The 25,183-nt window shown below is 34.3% G+C and overlaps 2 protein-coding genes across 2 annotated transcripts in view; one reads left to right on the top strand and one right to left on the bottom strand.

The window, feature by feature from the left end:
• The window catches only part of LOC128213222 (receptor-type tyrosine-protein phosphatase S-like), a 96,657-nt gene extending 92,413 nt beyond the window's left edge, over positions 1-4,244 (top strand). Inside the window, exons 36-37 of the mRNA XM_052918782.1 lie at positions 823-958; positions 1,483-4,244. Coding sequence (XP_052774742.1) covers positions 823-958; positions 1,483-1,608 — 262 coding nt within the window. The 3' untranslated portion in view covers positions 1,609-4,244. The remainder of the gene's footprint in view (positions 1-822; positions 959-1,482) is intronic.
• Positions 4,245-6,733: 2,489 nt separating this feature from the next.
• LOC128213223 (uncharacterized) lies at positions 6,734-9,938 on the bottom strand. The gene is made up of 2 exons (XM_052918783.1): positions 9,836-9,938; positions 6,734-9,633 (listed from the first exon to the last, which is right to left on the bottom strand). Exon 2 carries the CDS (start codon positions 9,595-9,597, stop codon positions 7,099-7,101), a length of 2,499 nt encoding a protein of 832 aa, XP_052774743.1. The 5' UTR covers positions 9,598-9,633; positions 9,836-9,938; the 3' UTR covers positions 6,734-7,098.
• Between the last annotated feature and the right edge of the window lie 15,245 nt (positions 9,939-25,183).

Below are 25,183 nucleotides of genomic sequence, written 5' to 3'. Positions count from 1 at the left end.
TATTGTGACGTCATTTAAATTTGCGTTGACACTAAAGATACGCATTTGCATATGCAAACAGTAGGTGTGGGTATATGCGCATGTGCAGTTATATCAATGTACTTAATAATGAAGAGTCGTCTACAGCACTAGGTAGCTGCCTATGCGCGAGTACCCGACTGAGTCCGCATGATTCATTGCCAACTTTGAAGAAATCCGCGGAAGCGAAAGTGCCTATAGAGTTATATAGGGAAAATATGGTTAAACAGTTCTCACGACTTAGTCTTTCAACCGATCTACTTACTTCTTACATATATGTTAGGATAATTCTTGCCCTTGAAGATGATGGTTTGAATTTATTGTATGCTTTTTACATTTTGGTCCTTTTTAAGGGTTTTGTTGGTCATTAAAAGTTACATTGAAATAAGAAGGAGCTTAGAATTGTTTTGCTATTTAAAGTTATTATAGACATCCGATCGCTTAGCTTCCTGCGGATTATGATGCAGAATTTTTCACTCTTTCAAATGCACTTTTCAAATTAATGATTTTTGAAATATCTTTTGGTCCTTTTTGAATATTTATGTAAAACTTGTAGAAAATTGTGTATTCAACTGTACGATAATGGTTTTATGGCCCACCCCGCGGCGTATTCACAGCAGGGTAGAAATAATCCATCGGCAAGGTTATGACACTCGGTATGACATGTGCAATGTGACAAAAAATCAGCAAAAGTTTGCAGTATGCGTACATGGCTAACTGTCAATTTTACAGTACTAAATAAAGCACTTTAGAAGACTTGCATGAGGACTTTTTACGCTTTATATACTTGTCATGTTTTGCCAGGAACGGAGCCAGCCGTAGTGGCTTGTACGTTGCCGTTAGCGTTCTGGTGGAACGTTTAAAACTGGAGAAGGAGATCGACGTCTTTCAGACGGTAAAACAACTGCGTCAGTGTAGGCCACATCTCGTCGATAACCTAGTAAGTCTGACAACTATGTTTTATTTAATCATAACTCAAACTTTTATACACTAGGCTCCCTAATGACATACTCGGCATCCCAGCGTATTTATAACCTACAGTCGAACCCCGTTGGCTCGAATGAGCTTGGCTCGAATTCCTCGTTGGCTCGAACTAGATTAAAAAGGCCGATTTCTTTATACTGTATGTAAGCATTCCCGCTTGGCTCGAATATTTGAGGCTCGAGGTATTTTCACCGGTCCCTAAGTGCTCGAGCCATTGAGATTCGACTGTAGATGATATCACATGGGTTATGAATACGCTGGGTGCCGAGGATGCCTAATGAAAGCATTGAGGCAATAAGACCTCTCTTTCTAGCATTGTTTACGGTCCTCTATAGCAAGCATAGGGATCCTTGCGTATTAACAATGCATACTTGAAATAAAATGTTTAACCATAAGACAACTTCTTTAACTCTTCCGCAGTTATGTAGTGTTGCTGAATAGTAAGGTCAAACATATAAATTATATTTCTCTATTTTATAGGAACAGTATCGGTATTGCCACGAGATCGTGTTGGACTATATTAACAAAGACAATGCTGACACGCCCAGCATCGTGGCACCCACGCTGATTAATGAGACACTTGACAGTGAAATGGAGGCGGTGTGAAGGCAATACGCCGAAACTGAGGTTGACTAGTAAATCCTGGAACAATTTATATTTGGTTGCACAAATAGTCTACAGTGGAACCCCGTTGACTCGAACTCCCAGGGACCGTCGAAAAAACATCGAGCCTCGGAAATTTCGAGCCAAGCTAAAATTACTATCTTAAGTTTAAAGAAATCGGCCATTTACAGCCAATTCGAGCCATCGAAGAATTCGAGCCAAGCGACTTCGAGCCATCGGGGTTCGATTGTTGTTTCATCATACGATCATATCCACTTCCATGCTGTGCTATGATTCTCAGATGGTGAATAGAATCAAAATTAGTATTAAAATATTTAGAATTTGTTTTTTTTGCATGTTCCTCAAAGCATATATTCAGTTATTGATAAAACAATATTTCATTTTGATTTTGTACCTGAGTGCTTCGTTGAACTGATATAAAGTTATGAACCTTATAATCAGTGTAAACCTATTGTGAGAATGTAGGACAAAAGATCCCATGTATAAAAACTCCCATGTCTTTATGGACTAGGTGGACAAAACAAGTATTAATTTCCTTTACGAAAGTCAACAAAAACGACGTTTGTTTAGATGAAATGTCAAAACACAATGTATGTTGCTGTTTGTCTTCCTTAATCCATTAAAGTGACACTCTTTTTTTAAAATCAATACATACACATGTATTACAAACATAAATTTTGAATGATAAAACTTTAACTTCTTACTTAATAATGCATTTAAGGATAATAATAATTTCTCATAACAGGATTGTAACCGTGTATTTGATAGCTGCACACATAAATATTAAATGATTGGTGAGTGCTAAAAGATTTACTGCGATATACTACCATACCATAAGGTAGAAATACCGTGAATTCTGCACCAACCTTTCAAATTAAACTCGGTATATTTAATAAGAACCAATGTTTTCAACATTTATACACCCTTTTGGTATATTTAAACAATTATATTAATTGTGGTAAATTTTATTTGGGAGTAAGAGTGCATCTTGAAGAATCACCTGTTTTATACAAGTTTAACGAGTTATTATTATTGATATAACTTTCCTCTCATTAAATGAAATGCAAACTTGTTCTAATAAGCAGCATAGGAGATAAAATAGGGTTATTAGTACTACGTATTGATCCGGGAGGTTGTATTCGACTCCAGTGGATTTTTGCAGAATCGGATTTCAAGAGGCGCAAGCCGAGTGAAATCAAAATCTGCAAAAATCCACGAGAGTTTAATGTGACATTCCGGATCAAAACGCGGTACTAATAACCCTTTTAATATATACTTTACTTGTTAGATCACTTAAAAGCCACATGTTTTCATAATAAAAGTCATTTAAACGAAGCACTATTTTGTTTTATGACGTCATTTAAACATCGCGCAACGATACTTGTTATGACGTGACGTCACGAGAGTGGAATACGGCCGTATTGCACTGGAGTGGAATACGGACTAATGTTTTTTGCGACATGAATTGAGTGTGGATTTATGATGGGTATATAATACAAATGATCATAGTCATTATAAATGCACAGGTTTATACTTTGATTTGTGTCATTTACGAAGATAATTTTGTTACATCGTAAATCATTTTTGTGACCTTTAGTTATATGATATTAGATATTTTATCTAAATTAAAAACAAATGTAACTCAAATTAGCTGAAACAAACAAGCTTGAAAGCAATTGTATATGCTTCAGATTTAAAACTTTTCGCACATGAAGGAGACATATTTCAAAATAAAAATAAATCGCAAAATATCGTCAATATTCATGTAATATACACTTACAGTCATAATGATAGTTATTGTTTTAAGACTAACGGAAGATATACGTATATTATGTACGGTTACATTAAGACATTTGGAAGGTTAAAATAGTCTTCTGAAAGGTCACTTTGTTATCGAAAAATTGCAAAACCAATGCATAATTTGAGCAGCATTAAGGGAAAATGTCCGTATTTGGGATTTCCTTAATTGTCTTAACTTTCTCTCAGTTATAAGATATATATTTTGTGTAAAATATATAGAAAAGAGCGTAAATACACTACTGCTGATAAGTGCCGATTGTCTGCGGTCGTGGCGGATAGCAAATGGCAACTGATAAGCCCCGCCTAATCTGGACGCGCGTTTAGGTCAGTCGGGTATCGACCGGCTAGTTCGACTGACAGGCCACGTCATCTTTATTAACAGAACACTTGACCAAACATAGTGTTGCTTATTAAGATGTTTTGATTTATATTTGCGTGAAATTTAAGTTTTCGTACTGCTTTTTTCAAGTGAGATATTTCTAAAACCAACTGGTAAATTTTAATACAAATAATGCGTATGAAGTTTAAATACCACTCCATAACACATTGCGGAGAAAGACATTGAAAGATGTAACATCCTTTTCTAAGTACTTTAAAAGTTTATTTGCTTTGTTTCTGTAAATGAACCATAGATGTTAAGTAATTTAAGTAGAATGTGCTTGTATGAAATTGTTATTAATTTGTTGGTAAACGCTTAATGAATGTTATATATCACGTATTGTTCATATGTTATTTATTCATCGATGTAAATGTACTTTTGTCACATCCCTTGTCGGTTTTCATACATTTACTTACAATAAAGTGCTATGCAAGACAAATTCATTCTTATTTTATTTCATATGTATATTTACACTGACCAGTGTCACTTCATTTGTATGCATGCTAAAACCGTAATACAGCTGAGCTAGTCCTGGGCCAAATTTCTCGAAACTTATAACAGGATTAAGCTAAGCTCACTATTTTTGTCTTTCAATTATTTGCGTAATATTTACTTTTTTAAGAATTTTACACGTAAGATAGGAATTATCTTCAAGATTAACCATTTACCAATCAAAATCCTATTTAAGTACGTATTTTGGCTAATTGAAATAAGCTATTTAAGCCTGTTAAGCTTAAGAAGTTTCGAAAAATTGTAGCCTGGGCTGGACTGGTATTCAATATTTGTCTTAATTGGATATAAGAACGATTTAGTTCATCGGATTACTTGTTATTACTTGTTATAACTGATCAATAGAGTTAATGAAGTCAATGATGTATGACCACTCAATCGGTAGAGCGTTGGACTGTGAATCGGACAACCCGGGTTCAGGTTAAGGTTACTTCTGTTGTGATAGGTTATGAAATCCTTTCTACGAACATTTGCATTGTACCACTGCCCCTGGTATGTACAGAAGTTGTCAGTTTGTTGCAGAGGTGAAGGCACCTTGTACTGGTTATCCGCCTTATAGTCTGCTTAGATAAGTGTGCCACTCTGTGACCCTTCAATGTGATCACGCCGGGACCCGGAGTATAAACTACTTACACCACCCACCATCCCTGATATTCATAAAACATCTTAACTAAGGCTTAAAGAATAGGCGCCGACCCTACCATTTTTATAGTCAGTTTAAAAAAAAAACAAAAACAAAAACAACAACCTCAAGTGCATATACAGAAGATAACTTTAACACCAATGATGAAAATGACATTCTTATATAAAGCCTAATAAAAAATAATAAGCCTACCTACCCTAACTAACTAAATAAGATCTATAATCATTTACTTCAATTAATATTATGTATTAAACATACTTTATGTTAGATCTCTAAAACTTTTCTTAAAACTTGCCTTTGAAAAGTTCAGGAAATCAACTTAAGGTAAGAAATTACTTAAGATGTTTCATCAATAACGGTCCAACAGTCTTGTTGTCAATGAACTTGTTCAAAAGCACAACTCCCAGCATACGCCTTAAAGGTGGCGGATCCATGGTCTAGTGGTAACACACTTGATTATCAATCAAGGGGTCGTAGGTTCGATTTCCCGTCGCATCACTAATCGTCTTCCGGGAAGGACGTTAAATGGGGCTCCCGTGTGACAGTGGTTTACACTGGTGCACGTTAAAGAACCAGGGGTGCTCTAACCAGGGCTACATTCTGTCTGTGCACTATGCTCCAACAACCTAAAAATGACTAACAACTTAACGGAGCTCTCGCCGAATGGGTAAGGCCCGAGTGCGAGCATGAATAAGCTTATGTACATGCTTTCAAGCTGCTGTCTCACAGTTTGAACATTTTGACAACTTTTTTTTTTTGTCTTGAACGGGCCATTTTTTTGCGAAAATCAATGGAAACCAGTTAAATAAGACAGCTGACAAAAAGTTAGATCGCAGTCTTTTTTATTTAAGTTCAAAATTGAGGTTTTATTCATTTTTCTTAAACCACTAGGAACGGTTTAGGATGAAAATCTACAATTCGATTTTTGTGAGCAATCTTATATCATTGGTTTACATATATTTACGCAATAAATGCTCTTTCCAAGACAAAAAATAATAAAGTTGTAAAACTGGTAAATCTGTGAGAGTGCAGCTTTAAAGATACACATCACAACAAGATAAGCCGCACAGATTGCATTTAAATAAACAAAGTTATAAATGAGGCATTTGCATCAGCCTGGTAATTCCAATACTTACGTGAAAAACTACAGAAACAAGCCCAGTAGCCAAAAGTTTAAAGTGACACTCTTATTCAAAATCAGTATATACACATGTTTAACAATCATAAATTTTCGGTGACAAATCTTGAACAACTTACTAAATAATGCATTTATGGAAAATATTCATTACTGATAACAAGGTTGTAACAGTGTATTTAATAGCTGAAAAAAAAATTGATTGGTGAATTCTAATAGATTTACTGTGCTTTACTACAGTCTCATAAGGTAGGAATACCCTGTTTTCTGCACAATTCTTTCAAATTAAACTCGGAATCCTTCATAAGAACCATTGTTTTCGACATTTATTTATCCTTCTGGTATATTTAAACAATTGTATTAATTGTGGTAAATCTTATTCGGGAGTAAAATGCATCTTTAAACATAACCCCTGTTTAATAGCACAAGGTAAATGCCAAAGACATAGAGCACAAATACAAAATATCACAAACAAGAAACATGCAACAACAGCATAAAACACAAAATCACTAAACATATGAGAAGTACTGAGAGCTTTATTACTTCTACAGCTATCTACAGCTCTAAACTAAGTAAGAGTAAGCGCGCACATAATAACAATATAAGAAACCCAGATAAGTAATTGACAATTGAAAGTAACTGATAAACAAGCATATTTAATAGCATAACAACACATAACAAATTAATAGTAAATCATAAAACAAAAATGAATTAATGAATGCATGAATGGATATAATCGTCCTGAGCATCATCATAAAACAACAACAACAAAAATGAAACAATACATGAAGAGAAACTTGGTGTGAATTTAAACAAGAATTTACTATCCTGCTAAGCGCGCAAAGAGAAACTGATAGAATGACACTCTCAGAACCCGCCTGTTCAAAGAACGTTACGTTCAGGTGAGCACAGCCACGCAGTAGCTCGTTTAAATGAAATTAAGAACCTTAAATCTACTCAAATAGTCGGGGTATGGATCTTCATGAAACAGAATATTCTCAAGGTTCAATCTCTATTTTTCCAGTAATTTTCAACGATTTCGCCGATCTCCTTTTCCTCGATCTCCTTTCTTCCAGCGTCACTCCCTCCTTTAAGAAACATTTCTACCAGTTTGGGTATGAATCCAACAATCACAGTGAATACAATGTGTAGCACCTCAGATTCATCTGTATTAAACTCCGAGTTGAACGTGTACACTAAAGTCAATGTAACTGATATCAAAGTCATAATAACAGTAAGGTGGATAAGTAAGTTAACCATCTCCGCATATACTTGGCGTTTTTCATTAACAATGTTGTTGAACAGTTCCCGTGGAATTCCGGGAGCAAATTTATTGTGCCTAACCATTTGTTTACGTTGAAATCGTGATTGGATTTTAATTTGTGTTTCGGTAAGAACAGCGATTTCTTCTCCGTTCACTCGTACAGTTTCGAAGTGTTGATTGACATTCATAACCTGCAAAGTTTTATCTTTGTCAATCACAACATTTACAGCTTGTTCTAATTCAATAGATTTGTTCACAGCGATCTCCAACAGTCGCGAATACCCATCCCCAAAATCTCTTACTAGATGCGCCAAGTAGTATACGAGGGTCACAAAGAAGAATAGATAGCCAAATGCTATGGTAGGAAACAGTATGAGTGCAGCAAAACAGTATATAGCAATCTGAGCCAGGTAAATAAAGCTTTCAAGAAATACTAGACAGACACAATAACCAAAAACAACAATGGCTCCTAAAATTAAGACTGTACCGAATAACCAAACTACAGGGCTACTGACTATCTTCCCAAATCGTTTGAATGAATTTCTAGTATCCATTATTTTTACAACAGTTCCTTTTAAAAGTATTGCGCAAAACGAGAAAAACGGACAAAGGAAATATGGAACGTAAATAAAAACCTCAATCGTACATAAAATTAGTTTAAATAAAAACATCAGTGGATTTATTTTAGTTCTCATTAAACTCGTGTGAACTGAGTCGATTTCAAATCGTTTTCTTTGAATTCTGATGACTTTTCTCCATTGAGAAGGAGAAAATAGAAAGTAAACTCTCTGCTTGCATATTTCTGATGCTCTTTCATACCCTGTGTCCAGGTCACGATAACACACTCCCGACCTCGGCATCTCCCCAAGGCCGTCAAACAAGGGTGAAACATCGCTTTGTTGCGGTAAGCCTTTATGTACGATTTCCTTTAAACTTTTAGGACATACTATAAAAACCAGGGCAAGTGAAAAGTACAGTATGATGACACCAATTGGACCACCTAGAATAGGCACAAATGTTTTTCTCATGTCTGACATATCGCCATACAGAGCAAGAAACCCTAAAGGTTTACCAATTTTAACCAGATCTCTGACGGAAATAGTCGTTAAGGGTTCATTATATGAATGAACATACCCATCTTTGAACATATACAACTGTAAATATATAAGCATAGGTGCAAAACATACGCAAATCAAACGTCGGAGACGTGAATTTAAGATTGGATGATTACGTCTTAAGCAATCAAGTGGCTGTGACAAAACGTTTAAGACGGTAATAGGCGAGTTTCCATCAAGGTAAACCCAATAATCGTGCTTGGGTGTTTCGTTTGGTAAAAGCGACTCTAGTTGAATATCTCTTGAAAGCAATTGATCGCCTTTAGAAATGCATGCACCAATGCCAAACAGAACAATAGGAAAAAACAACAGAATAATTACTCCAAGAAAATATGGACCATGCGTAAGCAGTTTCCACTTCTCGACAAACCGATTACAATTAAACGGACGAAAACGTCCTTTGGCAAATGAGTACACGTACATACAACACTTGTAATTAATGAATGTGACCGGAAAGCTTAAGTATAGCGCGGCTGTGTAGGAGACGGTAGTTCTGATACCTGGCACTTCGGAAAGGTAACACATGTAATTTCTTTCGTACTTAGGAACCCCTTCTTTAATCATGTCGATGATTTGCATAAGAGCTTTTGAAATACTCCTTGTTGTTGCGTCACTCCCAAATTGGACTGAACATTCGCTTTGATTCGTCACAAGGTCAACATACCGTATTACGTATACTTTAGTTTCCAGAAGCGAAAAGCTCAGAATTCCATACTCTAAGTTCCAGCTGAGGTAGGAATAGTTTCCATGCGGAGAACGAACGGTCCACACCCATAGGTCAGGCTGAAATACCCCGGGTGACGTGTTCTTCACGACTGTCAAATTTTTAAAGGAGATTCGAAATCTTATGAACTCTGATTCGAACACTTTCAACTTTGACCGGAAGTACTCAATTGAAGAATTAGACACAGAGAAGTTGCATTCAGGTAAATTGCTTTTTTTCAAAATATCTCGATCTTTTTCTGACACGTCCGTAATTCTTACATCACCGGATGCATTTGCGAATTGGACCGAGTATAACAAGAAGAGAGACCATATTGCCCATGTCATGGCTTGTTTTTCGAAGTTCCAATCGCAGATAAGTTTTCGTTCACGACGAATTCTCTCTTCTTCCCTACTTGTCATTTGGGGTGCATAAATTGGGGTGCTTTAAATAATGTCCTGCAAAAGTAAGTGTTCCATAAATATATAGCTCAATTAAAACGTTATCAAGTTACATTTTATTAATACAATATCCGACATTAAAGTTAATACACGGAATAAAACATCATCTTTATATTATAGTTTGAAATCTTAGTTCTTATTAGCAATGAAAATACATTATGAAGGTTAGGAATTTCACTTAATAACACAAATACATTACCATAAAAATATAATCCGGAATTGTCGCTTCAAACTGTATGTCTACAATTGGTATTTCAATTTCTAGTTCATCGTTCACACGTTTCCTCAACACTCGACTGATACGTATTCTTCCACTGTGAATAAACAGAAACAAGGAAGATATTGACCATGAAAGGGAATTTGCTCTTAAGCTTGAACTTTATAAGTTTTCAAGTAGACAGTGTTTTTAATTTTAAATAAACGAGTTAATAAAATACAAGCTCTCATTATGTTCTTTGGACTGGCCAACAGTTCCCGGAGAGCGACATTTCAAAAACGCGACGAGTATCTGCCACTACAAGATTAACATTTGAATATTTATACAATTCAATTCAATTCAATTCAACATTTTATTGCATTAAACATATCAGACATGTTTATAGCAAATACAAAATAAATACATGTGCAAAGCATGGATTTAGACACAAATTGTTTTAACAGAAGAGCAGAACATTTGTTTATGGAAACAAATAACAACATACTTATTAGTTTCTTAAGATGTTTGCATAGTGTATAAATTTTGATAGATTAACTAGAGATTTATTTGAATTGTTAGATAACAAATTAATAAACTTTTGCTTTGTTGGCCACGTGTAGTAATATCTTTTGATATATTTGGCTCTTAAGTCTGCGTATTTCGGACATATTAGTAAAAAGTGATATTCATTTTCAATCATTCTTTGGTTGCAGTAGATGCATAATCTTTGAGATCTAGGTGTATTAACGTATCTACCACGTTCAATTTGTAGATTATGTGATGAAACTCTAAATTTTGACATTGCTTTTCTAAATTTTGAATCTTTTACATCATAAAGGTAATTTTCTATCCGAAATGTATGTTTGAAAAGACAATATGTTTCAAGACGTCCTGAGTTATACATCAGCACCTGCGTATTAATGGAAGGACTTTCGGGAACGTGAGGGTCAAATGCAGGGTTATGCGAATTTCAAGTATTTTGATGACAAAACACCGCGTGCTATTGACTGTATAGATGGCTTGTAATGACATAAGTTTAATTCAAGAATTTACATACGAAGATAATAAACTTCCTAACCGCATGTAGCTACACCATTGTTTGCAGGAAGTTAATTTTCATGAATGTTTTGAAGTTCAACCTGAAATGTGACATTCAATCGAACCAATTTAAACTCAGCAAATATGAGTTTTGAAGCAATAATTATGTCCGCAATGCAAGATAATCACTAAGTTTTAAATGTGTCAGGGCGCGTTGTGGTACCATGACCCAGATATTTGTCATTATATTTTTAGAAACACTAGCTCACATTTGGATAACAATTTTGTAGAATAGTGTTATATTGCGACACGGACCTATAAACCGTTTTATATATAAATGATTGCATTTAAGGTCTTTTTGTTTAATAAATTGGTTATCGGATCCGCCGCGAAATTGTCTTTTAAACTCGAAAAAAATAAAATATAATACAAAAAACGCACACAGGCTGACGTTAAAATTATTGTCAGTTCTTTTTTAAAAATCATTTACCAATAAGTGTTAACTACTGTTTATTATGTAACTGTTTATCACTCGTTTTTTTTGCGTATTAAAAATGGAGAACTCTCACCTGCTATTTACTTACATATTATATATTTATTCTCTTCCGGAGAATTTTTATAATTGGCATAATGTTGATCTGTATTAGAATGATTCATATTGCCATAATTAAAATTCTTGTTATTGATAATGTCAATATTATATTTGTTATTTGACAGCATTTGAAGCTCAATTTATGATTCCTTTCAGACAATTTTAATCTCAATGAATACTTTGTTTTCATATCTGTATTCATAATTCGCCTGCATAAAGCCCAGTTTTACTTATTAGTTATTATTTCCTTATGTTTGTTAACTCTGTTTGCATAAAGCGTATAAATAAACTTTTAAACTTTTGTACAGTAGGGTGCAGTTTTTGACATTGTTTTCGTAATGGCGTCCTCCATCATCAAAGTAAATTCAAATTACCACCGTCTACTTGAAGCGATCATTCAAATGAACTGACGACCTAAACGCAGGTTATGTTACAGCACCAACATCAGGAGATGCAATGATAGGATCAAATGATGCGTTAACAGATAAATAGATCTTGACGGAGACACCTCATGAAATTACCTGCCATGAGGTGTTCGATTTCGGATACCGTTGCTTTAAGGAACAGGTAAGAAAATGCATTCAAACCTGTGTATTTGTTGATATTTACACCTCAACTTCCATTCCTTAAATGAACGTCATTTCGGCAATTGCGTTCATCGATCGATGAACGCAACATTTTCGGATATGTTCGGATCGCAATTCATTGCATAACAATACACATGAAACATATTTATCTTGTTATTGTTTGTATTGTGTCAGAAGGTCCCGTAAAATATAAATTTTAAATGTATAGTTGCCATAACTGTTTGAATTTTACGTTTAAAAGTGATTTCAAGTGGTTGATCTTTTCCCGCGATATTGTGACGTCATTAAAAAATGCTTTCGGGTCGTTCTATTTACAGAATGGGTAGGAATGGGTTACTGAAAGTTTTTTAAGTTTTTTTTCTTGAATAAAATAATGAACTATTGGTGTAAATATAAGTAATGAATTGCGGGCTTGATGTCATTATCGGGATATGAACGCAATTGGGCTGGTCAAAGTACTCGTTGAGTCCTTCGGACTCCACACACTTTGACCAGCCCAATTGTGTTCATATCCCGATAATGACAACACGCCCGCAATTCATTCCTTAATTGAATCGTCCAAAAATGCACATTTGTGGTTTGAGTATTACGCTGAGTGGCTTGATTACTTGTAGCAAACAACTTACTAGGTGCATCGTTCACAGTTAAAATTCATTTAACCAAATGTTAAGCGGTTTCACACAGGGCATTTATTTGAACATACCTCTCAAAAGATGTTTAGCATATGTTTGAATGACTGCTACGGAGGGATCTAACGGCAAATCATCTCACAGGAAGACAGTATTAAGATGGATACTAAAGACAAAGGGGCCTTAATCAGAACGGAAATACTGAGCCTTCTGCAGCTGACAAATTGCACAAGAAACACTTTTATGTATTTAGTGTGGTATTGAAATTGTCTTTTGATAATTGTAATTTACTCAGAGAAATCAGATTCAACTAGATGAAAAATACATAAACAAAGGAATTTCCACCCGTTAAGTCCAGAAAGGTGCCAACTAACCAAAAAAGAACTTTGGCGTATTTAAAACAGATACATTATATCTACATGTGATATGACACATAAAATATATTGATTGAAAAGGGTAACATATGACTTATGACACCGTTTTGCACTGAACAATATGTTTGGCGAATGATGAAAACGATAAGGTTACAACCATATGTCATATGCGCATTTTAGCATACGCTCAATGTTCAGTGTACATGCACTGAAATTAAGCTTATTCTTTAGAGAATGATGTGATTTCTCGCTGCACTTTGTTGGTTAGTTTTGAATTGTGGCGCCGCTAAACACCCTTCTATTGATTTTCCGATCCAGATATCCTCCCACTTACGTCGTGTGTTACTCGTTTAGTGTCTTTAGTGCCTTAGCTTTGTGCCTTGAAACCTTGTACTTGTTAAAACATAGCTAGTGGAATTGTTCCTATCGGTTCCTATCGCAAACTAACAAAATTAAACCTTACTATGTTATTGCAATTCAAAAGAAAAAAAAAAATACGTGGGAAGATCATATATTTTATCGAAATAATCACGTGATTTATGGTGAGTCAGACAGACAGACAGACAAATAATTTATGTTTGCCTCGTACAATGTCCATCGTCTACAACACGTATGTTTACAATAAATAACGTCAACGTATACATGCAAAATAACAAAACAAAATACAAGACACGACATATACAAAATATTGCAAATGCATGCGGCTTATCAAATTTCATTGTATTTGTTTTAATATCTTTTTTTTCAAATCAGAGGTTGAATAATTGAAACACAATATCGTTCCTACATCTTTCTTTAAGAAAATCCTTAACAAACAGGCATTGTATTAGAAGTTCATTACTATCATTTGTAAAACATGTTAATGCTTAAACACAGATAGTCTGACGAAATTAATTTCTTTACTTCATTTGTTTCGTCTATTGTAAATAGAAATACAAACACTATTAAAGTGAAATTCATCTTCCAGTTCAATGGTATTGAAACAAAGACCACATCTTGAGTTTCAAGCAAGTGGTCTTAAGATGATAAGAATATATTCCAAGACTCGCTAGGTCTAAGTTTGCTCATGTTCTCAATATATGTTATTAATTTTCTGTAATCCTCATTTTTCTTTTTTCGAACAATAATCTTAAAAGTGTTTTTTTTCGGCCACAGAAAAAAACGCTTGTTTGCATTTGTTTTGTCATTATTAAGTAACTTTGCCTTTAAAGTCAAGCTTTTTGCATTAGTTCATTAATGGCCAAACCATATATTGTCAATAATTGTACAGTTTTTAAATCATACTTCATCCTTATAGTAACCTTTTAAGTAAGAAATGTATCATAAATACTAACGAATTAATGTAGTAAACATATCTTGCATATTGTCAACATAATCTTTGCTCGAACGATCTGCAGTTTAACAATGTTATTGATAACAGTTAAATTTGCTTCTATCCCGAAGCGAAACTGATCCCGAAAAGAGAGTTCCATTTGTATTAAATCTCTAAGAGACATATTATGTTAGTGATTTCTGAACCGCACTTTAACGATAATTGCAAAAATAGTTATATTAAACCTACGGGGACAAACCCATCCGGCAAATTCTCTACATTTCAAATAAAAGCAAACAAAATAACACACAAGACAATTAAAATAAATACTTTTCAAGACAGCACAGCAATAGTTCGAACAAATCTCTGGCCATGGTTTTTCAAACCATATTAATCTCGACAAGCACTGTCAGTATCTTATAGACGGATTTCACTAAGACCATGGCTGACTGAACAGCTCATGAACTATTTAGTAGGGGCAAGAACGCTCTGCTGCTGATAAGCCCCCAGTAGTAAATTCAATACATTGGTGTTTGTATGGTCAGTTTATACATGTTTTCTGTAAGTTAAATTGGTGATTTGGTTAATAGTTGTTGTGTTGTTGGGTGTGGAAAAAGACAAAATAAAGAAAAGGGAATATCTTTGCACAGATTTCCTAAATACCCATTGTGGAGACAAACACATTGAAGGCATGAGAAGGCTATTGCAGTCAATACAGAAAAAATAAAGATCCTAAAGTAACATTTGACAATATAGACAACAGCAAGGTGACTTTTTTACGTGATTTTTTTTGTGGATATATACTCAGATAGAACCCTATGAACTTAAAGTTGCACTCTTACTCCAAAATAAGATTTACCACTACTAATATAAATGTTTAAATATACCAAAAAAAGATAAATGCATGTCGAAAACAATGGTTATTATGAAGGATACCGAGTTGAAATTGAAAGAAAGTTGCGGATAACACGGGATTTGTACCTTAATAGACAAAAGTAGATCGCAATGTATCTTTTAGCACTCACCAATCATTTAATATTTTTGCGTTTTCAGATATTTAATACACGGTTACAGTCTTGATATCAGTTATGAATATTTTTCATAACTACATCATTTAGTAAGTAGTTCAAGGTTTATCACTCAAAACAGTTCCTCCAATTTGCAACACATGGGTACCAATTTTAGCTGAATGTTTGAAACAATTAATTGTTTGGCCAGAGAGGGATGTAGCGCGATCAAATATACCGGCGGCAGTTAAACCTGGTTACAACAAAGTGATTTCAATAATCTATTGTTTTGATTTTTTTTTATTGAACGCCCGCATAATCTTACAACAAGAGCACAAACATGGAGCAACTACAAACATAACAATACAATAAAATATTTGATATCTTTATCGCCGACGGGAGCAGTAAATTTAATTTCTGATGGATTGGGTGGACGTGTGTCGGACAAGCAAATATTTTTGGAATCAGGATATATGTCCAGCCTTTTGCCCGGTGATGAAGTGTTGGTAGATAGGTGGTTCCTTGTACTTCGGACTCCTTCATTCACCAGGCAAAAAACAATGCAATGAAACGTCCAGAAAAGTGTCACATGTGAGAATACATGTTGAGCATGTCATAGGAAGAATGAGGAAGTCTCTTATACTGGACTCGAGTATTCCTGTTAATCAACTTACTTCATTGAATGGCAATTTGATGCCTCCAATCATTACATTGAATTAGGTGTTTACATCTAACAAGAAATGCAAAGCAATTTGTGATCTTAATTGTTTATTTAATGTTTATCGCTGTAAACTGCAACAATTACGATTTTTTATTTTCACTCTTTTCTTTTTATATACTGTATGAAAATACAAATACTGAAAATAGTGTTAGTTTGACTAACTTTGCTTTATTGTCCCTGGTATAATATCTGACACAAACACTTTCAGTAGTTTGTTAATCTTTAAGTCATTGTCTCTTTGAACACGAACTGCTAAAATGTTTGATTTACTCCCTAACACTTGCAGTTATTTTTTAAGGATCAGGTCAAGTTCCTGCCCCAACAGATAATTTATCAAAATATATTGCTACATTACTGAAGGATAATTTCATTGCATAATCTGATAAATCAACTTTTTAAATAACTCGAAATCATTTATGTGCCATCATGTAAACTATATTGTACTATATAATGTATTAACCTTTAGGGGCTTATCAGCAATGTTTTGCCCCCAGCTAGTACAAGTGGTCAGTTAATGAAATGTAGAATCTATTTTTAGGTTATCTGAAATCCGTCTAATAAGAAGAAACCTGCAAATATACAAGCCACACATAATTTATCCGCAATAAATGTGACCGATAACATCTGATGTCTCCATCACGTTAAAATAAAATTATCAGTATCGTTAGGGTACATAATTTAGCTACCAAGATCATGAATAATCTGGGGATTCAAATATGTTGCTGCTGTACAACTTAGATAATCTAAGAGATCGCATCGAACTAATTAATCATGGCCGTGTTAAATAATCGATCTAGAATCGACAGAAATCAGGATTATATGAAGTGTCAAGCCCTATTTTCCCAGAAATTTTCAACCATTTCACCGATCTGCTTCACTCCCTCCTTTTAGAAACATTTCTACAAGTTTGGGTATTAATCCAACAATCACAGTAAAAACAATGTGTAGCACTTCAGATTCATCTGTATTAAACTCCGAGTTGAACTTGGATACTAAAGTCAATGTTACAGATATAAGTGTTATTATAACAGTAAGGTGGACAATTAAGTTCACCATCTGCGCATTTACTGGTCTTTTTTCCTTAACAATTTTCTTGAACAGTTCCCGTGGAATTCCGGGCGCAAAATAATTGTGTCTCACCATTTGTTCATTATTAACTCGTGATTGGATTTTGAATTGTGTTTCTTTTGGAACAATTATTTCTTCTCCATTTACGTTTACAGTTTCGAAGTGAAAATCAACATTCTTAATGATGATTGTTTTATCTTTGAGAACTAGGACTGTCTTACTTAGTTCTAAATCAATACATTTATTCACAGTTATCTCCAACAGTTGCGAATACCCATCTCCAAAGCCTCTCACTAAATGTGCCAAGTAATACATAAGGGTCACAAAGAAAAACAGATAGCCAGATGCTATGGTAGGAAACATAATGAGGGCACCAAAACAGTATATAGCCATCTGGGCTAGGTAGATGAAGCTTTCAAGAAACACTAGACAGACGCAATAACCAAAGACAAAGACGGCCCCTAAATTTAAGACGGTAATGAAAAACCAAACTACAGGGTTGCTGACTATGTTGCCATGTCTTCTGAATGAATTTCTAGTATTCATAATTGTAACAACTGCACCTTTGATAATTATAACGCAAAAAGTCAATACAGGAAAAAGAAAAAAAACAGAACATAAATGAACATTTTAGTCACACAACAAAGGCTTTTAATGGAAACATAAGTAGCTCTGTCATCATAGTCATCAAACTTGGACGAACTGGGTCGCTGTCAAATCTCTTTCTTTGAATTCTGAAGACCTTTCTACATTGATAAGGTGAAAATAGTAAGTAAATCCTTTGTTTGCATATTTCTAATGCTCTTTCATAACCTTGGTCCAAGGCACGATAACACACTTCCTACCTAGATATATCATCCAGGCCGTGAAACAAGGGTGAAACATCACTATTTCGCGGCAAGCCGCTATGAACGATTTTCTTTAAACTTTTCGGATACACTATCAACACCAGGGCTTGTGAAAAGTACAATATTACGATACCAATTGGACCACCTAAAATACGTACAAATGTTTTACTCATATCTGAAATATCGCCATACAGAGCTAAAAACCCTACAGGTTGACCAAACGTGACCAGATCTCTGACAGAAATGCTCGTTATGGGTTCATTATATGAATAAACATAACCATCTTTGAACATATACAACTGTAAATATATAAGCATAGGTGCAAAACATACGCAAATCAAACGTCGGAGACGTGAAACTAAGATGGGATGATTGCACCTTAAGCAATCAAGTGGCTGTGACAATACGTTTAAGACGGTAACAGGCGAGTTTCCATCAAGGTAAACCCATATATCATGCTCGAATGTGTCTGTTGATAGAAGTGGCTTCATTTCGACATGCCTCGGAATTAATTGATCGCCTTTAGAAATGCATGCACAAATCGCAAGCAGAAAAATTGGAAAAATCAACAGTTAAATTACTCCAAGAAAAAATGGGCCATGCGTTAACAGTTGCCACTTCTCATAAAACGTATTGCATTTGTACTCAACAAATTTCCTCTTTATAAAATGAGTACCCGAATGTGCAGCATTTGTAATTGATAAATGTGACTGGAAAACTAAGGTAAAGCCCGGCTTTGTAGGCGAAACTACTCTTGATACCAGGAACCTCTGATAGATAGCACATATAATTGTATTTATACTTTGGAACATCATGTTCAAAAACGTGAACCATCTCCATTAGAGAATGTGAAATACTTGTTGTTGTTGCTGTACTCCCGAATGTGACAGAGCATTCGTTTTGGGCTGTCACAAGATGAATATAATGTTTTACGTAAAGTTTAGTTTCAAGAATGGAAAAACTCAGAATTCCATACTGTAAGTTCCAGCTGAGGTAAGAATAATTGCCATGAGGAGGTCAATAGGTCCACACCCACAGGTCAGGCTGAAAAACGCCAGGCAAAGTGCTTTTCACGACTGTTGCATTTTTCAAGCGAATCCGAAATCTTATAAACTCTGATTCGAAGACTTCTAACTTAGACCTGAAGTACCGTGTAGCCACTTTGGTTACATTGAATATGCATTCAGGTACGGAGCTATTTTGTAAATCGTTTTTGTTATCACTTTCTGAAACATCCACACTTTTTACTTTAACAGATGTCTTGGCAAATATGACCAAGTATAAGATATTGAGAATACATATTTCCTTTGACATGGCTTAAACATGCGCTTGTAAAAGAAGTATAATGTTCTTTTTTTATTTTATTTTCTTAAGGTTTTCCTTCCGTAGCTACGCACAATATACCCGTTAATGCTGCAGAAATATGTTTAAGACTTTCGTTCTTCTATGCGTATGGTTGTGCTGCAGAAGTTCAGGCTTTCCTTTTTTGTCGCTTTTAGTAATGCTTCAGATATATTTTCAGGCTGTTCTTCTCGTTCGGTATTGGTAAGGCTGCAGAAATACGTTACAGGCTTTCGTTCTCTTTCGCTTTTCGTAATGCTGTAGAAATGCAGGCTCGCCTTCTTTGTGGCTTTTGGTAATGTTTAGAAATACGTTTTCATGCTTTCCTTCTTCTTTTCATTTTAAACTTCTTCATAATTACAATCCATGTTTGCTCGTCCTATTGGTAAGCTAGAAAGAAAGTTGCATCATTTAGTTTCAGAAATGAACTTGAAACGGTGAATAGGTTATATCACTTCATGAGTGTATAGTTTTAATTAGCAATGACCATTGATATACAATTACACAAACTATAACTCATTTTTCTTATAAGCAATTAAATTAGTAACTTAAATACATTACCATAATTCCTACTGTTCGTACCGGACTGATCTCATATCGTTTAAAGCTATTATTCGAAAAGAAATACGTCTTCGCAGTTCCCATGTACACTGGACACGTTTACAATTGACAATACTCTTGAACTGTGAACGGAAAGGAGGAATTAATGCAAACTGCAATCATTCTTTCAAATGACATTTAGATACTTAAAACAAATGAGGCGTTTTTTAACCCATTCATTGGAAGGAGATAGTCTGGGTTTCAAGGTTGAAATTATATATGTAATTATATCACTAAGATATAACTAAGAATAAATATTCACATGAATATTGCTTGTCCAATATACTTTAAATTGAGATATAACATTAAGCACTTTTGTACATGTCAGGGCCATTTCAAGGTCAAAGTATAACATAATCTTGAATATTTTTTTAATGTTTCATTTTCTTCTTTTTAATTTCTATGTTTAGTTGTGTCAAAAAGTAGTACCAGAAATTTTAATTGTATGTCCCTTATTTCAAACAGTATTTGAGGGTAAACCTTTTATATTTTTTGAAAACACCAAGGTTTCATACTATAACAAGCATGCCAAAGATGTTCGCAACGTTGCTTTTGCTGTTACAGTCAAATGGTAATCTGTGCAAGTGTTAAACTGGCAAGTTTATCCAAATGCATGACATGCATCTATTTCATCATATGCTTTATATTGACATACTTCTCTGAACTCTCTCATGTGAAGTTCATCCTCATTTCAGCCACTTCAAGGTCATGGTCAATTAAAGGTCAATATATGAAAAAATATGCCAAAGAATGTTTTTCCTGTATACTTTTTTCAATTTCAATTTTATTTAAGACCTGTACGTATCTAATAGTGGTGGCAGGATTGTAAATTATACGTCCCCTCATTTTAAACAAAAGTTTAAGGTATAGTTATTATATTTCATTGAAACCGCCAGGATTTCATATCATTAGAGCTGGCCAATTAAGGTGGTCGCAAGATTGGTATTGCTGTACAAATCATATTGCAAATTATGCTAGTGTAACGCTCAAAACTATATCTTCAAGCAAGGCATGTGTCTATTTCATACCGTGAATTATGTTTATATACTTATCTGATATATTTAGGGTAACTAAAACGCAAACAGCTGAGAAGGTTGTATATATTTGTTTTGAAATTGTTACTTAAATTGTGTTTTCTTACAGTATGGATTGCAAGAAAGTAATTTGTCTTCTCCATACCCGAGGCGGTCACCACAAATGGTTGTTTTTTAGAGACTTTAATATAAGTACTGATCTATTGAAAAATCTATATATCCTTATGAATACATGTGAGATATTTTAAAGATCAGATTCATTAGACAAATTGCAAATATGTATGATATAGACTGTGTTATTTCTTCGTGTCGTTTTTATTTGAAAAAGTCAAAACATTACCAAAATCAATTTTGACCATAGTTCATATATTTCCCATGTCAACTTTATCACAAAATGCCTCTCATCAAGCCCATGTAGGCTAAACAATCTACATAACATATATTCTTGTTATCCATGTAAGCACATCAAACCTGAGCTATCACTTTTCAAAGCCATCCTCTGCTTTACAAACCAGTGCTGATATTTCAGTACCAAGCAACCAACAATTTTTTAGGCCTAATCAGTGTTTAGCTAGCAAGTGTTTAAAAAAAACCAATGAGTGCCTTGAAACACACAGGTCTTATTTTTTTGCCGTTCCAAGCGCACAGCATATTCCACATTGTCTACATGACACAAAAGGTCCTCATCAGCCTTCTGCACGGTTGCAATCAAGCTCGTTTTGTAACTTTCTTACTACATAGGGGGGGGGGGGGTCCAAAAGAGCTCAACCATCCCTATTATAGTCAGGCCCATTCATTATCAAACAAACCAAAGACGGCCTGTACGAAAACCAAAACAACCCTCATTCGGCCGCATTTTGGCTGTAAATAAACTTAACCGCCCAGACAGTCTTCAAACGCGACCTCCTCTCATGTCCACTTTGTGTTCAATATTTTTTTTCATTCTACTTTGTGTTATAAAGCCCATATTTGGCAACCATAAAGCCCATTTAGAGCCAACCAATCCTATGCCCAAATCTTATTAAACAAGTTCCGTGCCTTCTTGGCTATAACTTCTCCTAAACATGGAAATAAATATAATAACCGAAAGCGGCAAAGGCATAAACTTGATTGGTTGTGACCATAACGATGATAGAAAGAGATCGAGCTTAACCAACTATCAACGCGAACAATATCCGGTAAAATAATAGAGACAATAATGTCATGATAGGACTTATTTGATAATTGGAAACATTAAAATTAATAATTAACAATTCAAATCAAGACAATAAAATAATCGGATAAAAGTAGAACATTTTTCTTGCTTTTAGGAAAAAACTTATGCTGTAAAAACAGATGTATTCGACAGATATTAGGCCAGCAATTACTCAATAAACATACCACATTGCAATTTCTCTTAAACTTAAAGCCCAGTTAAAAAAATGGACCTGATTACTTACAGTTCTCTTTCTGAAAATGCAAAAGTAATAACAAATATTGAAAATGTTATAAGTAAATCATTCAATGAAACATAACTAGACAAACAAAATGGGGATTATGAAAGCAATGCTTCTATCGATTTAGATACCACATAGAAACAAAATTTAACAATTTCAAAAAACTTTTGATTAAGATCAAGGCGAAAGTCTATTGATACTTATGTGAAAAACACAGAAACAAGCTCAGTAGCAAAAGGTTTAAACATAAACCCGGTTTAATGGCACTGGGTAAACGCCAAAGACATAGAATACAAAAACAAAAACTCACAAACAAGAAGACCTATTCAAAGCGTGGAAACAGAGATAAAAGATGTATATCAAATTAGAACTTTCAGAGCACAAACTCGCTTAAAGGGGCTGTACTCCGTATGATAAAATAGCGAAAAAAAGAAGAAAACTGTTGAAAACTGACATAAACTAGGCATCGATGTGTACAATGCATTGAAACTTACTAACTTAAGTACCACATAGTTTACAATGTATCTAAGTTCAGCAGTTATTTCGTATTTTTCCATTAAAAAAGCTTACTGGGTATGTCTACAATGTAGAATTCATTCCTTATGCGTGCTTGGCTAGTCGGTATTATCACGTGATATTACCGAGGTAGGTGAATAGATTAATTATGTCAACCAATTAGAGTAAGCCGTCGTAGCTTAGTGGATACGACGCTTATTATTTTTACATTTTGGTATTTTTTTACAATTATGATATCAAAGCGTAACACATTCTATTAGATAATCGTCCTGAGATTCGTTACAGGAAAAACCTTTTTTTGGTCCCAATCTGGTGTACAGTCCCTTTAAGGTTGATTTCATTGAGCAAAATGAAAAAAGAAATATTTCCTAGGCTTAGCAAAGTTGAAAAATATAATTAAATCAACTCAGTATGTAAGCGCAAAGGTTAACATGTGTTTAAATCTAAAATACTGTCAAAAGCAATTAGACGACCTGACCAGTATTGTATTTATCATATGTATTGCTATGTAACGCTGTATTTGAAAAGAAGTGAAGGTTAACAAAATGATGATACATTTTTGAAGTAGCATTGGTTTCCATATTGTAGTTTTTGCTCTAGCTACGTCATACTTTACTCATCTAGATATAAATGTGGTCCACCAAAGATATATATACTGCGTTCATATGCCGTATTGTCTTTTCGGTGGGTGCGAGTGATCTTATAGTATAGAAGTCCGCCTCTCACCCCAGTTGTCGTGGGATTGATATCAACCATGGGTACTTTTTAATGGCCTCTCAAATTGGATACCAGTTCTGGTTTTTAACCTACAATGGACTCGCGTGAGATTCTATAAGCTGTCAGCTTTCGTCAAAATCGAGCTAAGATTGTTTTAGAATGATCCATACTATCTTTCGCATGAGTACCAAGCTTCAGTTTTCATGTTGTGTTTGTATACATATCGCTCTCGGAGACATGACTATGGTTTAGTGAAAATATGTTTGAAGCGTGCATTTACCATAAAAGCTTTAGTTGTGCACGTCGTTATATGTATAAATATTGCTATCTTATGGTTTTGATTCAATGAAGATTCGTTTGATGAATGCAGATTCAATGAATGCATAACTTTTGTCTTAAATGTTTTATTTGTGCTTTAACGATGTCATAAATAGTTCTACTTGTCATTCCAAAGAATTGGATAGCACATTTTTGGATATTGTTTTGGACATCTAGCTTATCTTGTTTCCCAAAAATAACATGTCCTTAATGAGTCCATTATGAAATAATTGATTATGTCTTGGAATCTCCGTAATCCATCAGACTTGCTTGTTGTTGACTTTGTTTGCTCAGTGGCAAGCCTAATAGCCCTAACCTGAATAATTTAAAGGCAAAATGATGAAAAGCTTAGCAAACACCAAACAAGAGACACAAGGACACAAGACAAAGCAAACTATACAAATGTTAAATTATCGTATTTGGCTAATGCTTTGGTATTTTCTGTGACACAGTCTGTGAAAACTGGGAGTTTATACTGGTTAACGGTGACAACATAACAACAGTACAATATTTGACTTGCCGCAACATTTATCATCTTGTGCATAATGATTGTTTAGCTTTACAAACGCATACATCTTTTGTATATCTTTAAAATGATACTGTTATTCATATTCAACAACAATTTTTTTTTGAGTGAAAACCTTTACCTACATACTAAAAAGCATTTATGGAAATATTAATGATAATAAGACTGTAACAGTGTATTTAATAGCTGAAAACGCGCACATATTAAATGACTTGTGGTTCCTAAAAGATTTATAATTTTCAACGACCGTCTCATAAGGTAGAAATACCGTGTAATCAGTATATTTCTTTCAAATTAAACTCGGTATCCTTCATACAAATCATTGTTTTTGATATTAATTCATTTTCGGTATTGAAAAACAATTGTTTTAATTGTAGGGCTGCTTAATTGGGAGTAAGAGTGAATCTTTAAAATATGTCTCTTAAACGACTTATCTACCCCAGTGCTGAATGGGGTGCCTGTTTCTCCCGTCAATGACGACATCATGTGTTTCACAAAATTACATGCATACGTTTCAACTGCACTTGACTGAGACTTTTTCTTCCATTGTGAATTGACAGAAAAAAGTAGTTATTTTATATGATATAAATTTGCTCTTCGGAATTGCTTTTAACCTGTAAATGCTTTTTAATTACACATTTACGAGTTAATAAACTACACGCTTTTATTATGTATTTTTTATTGGCC

Source organism: Mya arenaria, chromosome 13, assembly GCF_026914265.1.
Source record: "Mya arenaria isolate MELC-2E11 chromosome 13, ASM2691426v1".
In the NCBI taxonomy this organism is placed as follows: Eukaryota; Metazoa; Mollusca; class Bivalvia; order Myida; family Myidae; genus Mya; species Mya arenaria.
Note: the sequence above shows the minus strand (reverse complement) of the source record. Positions and strands in the feature narration are given on the sequence as shown.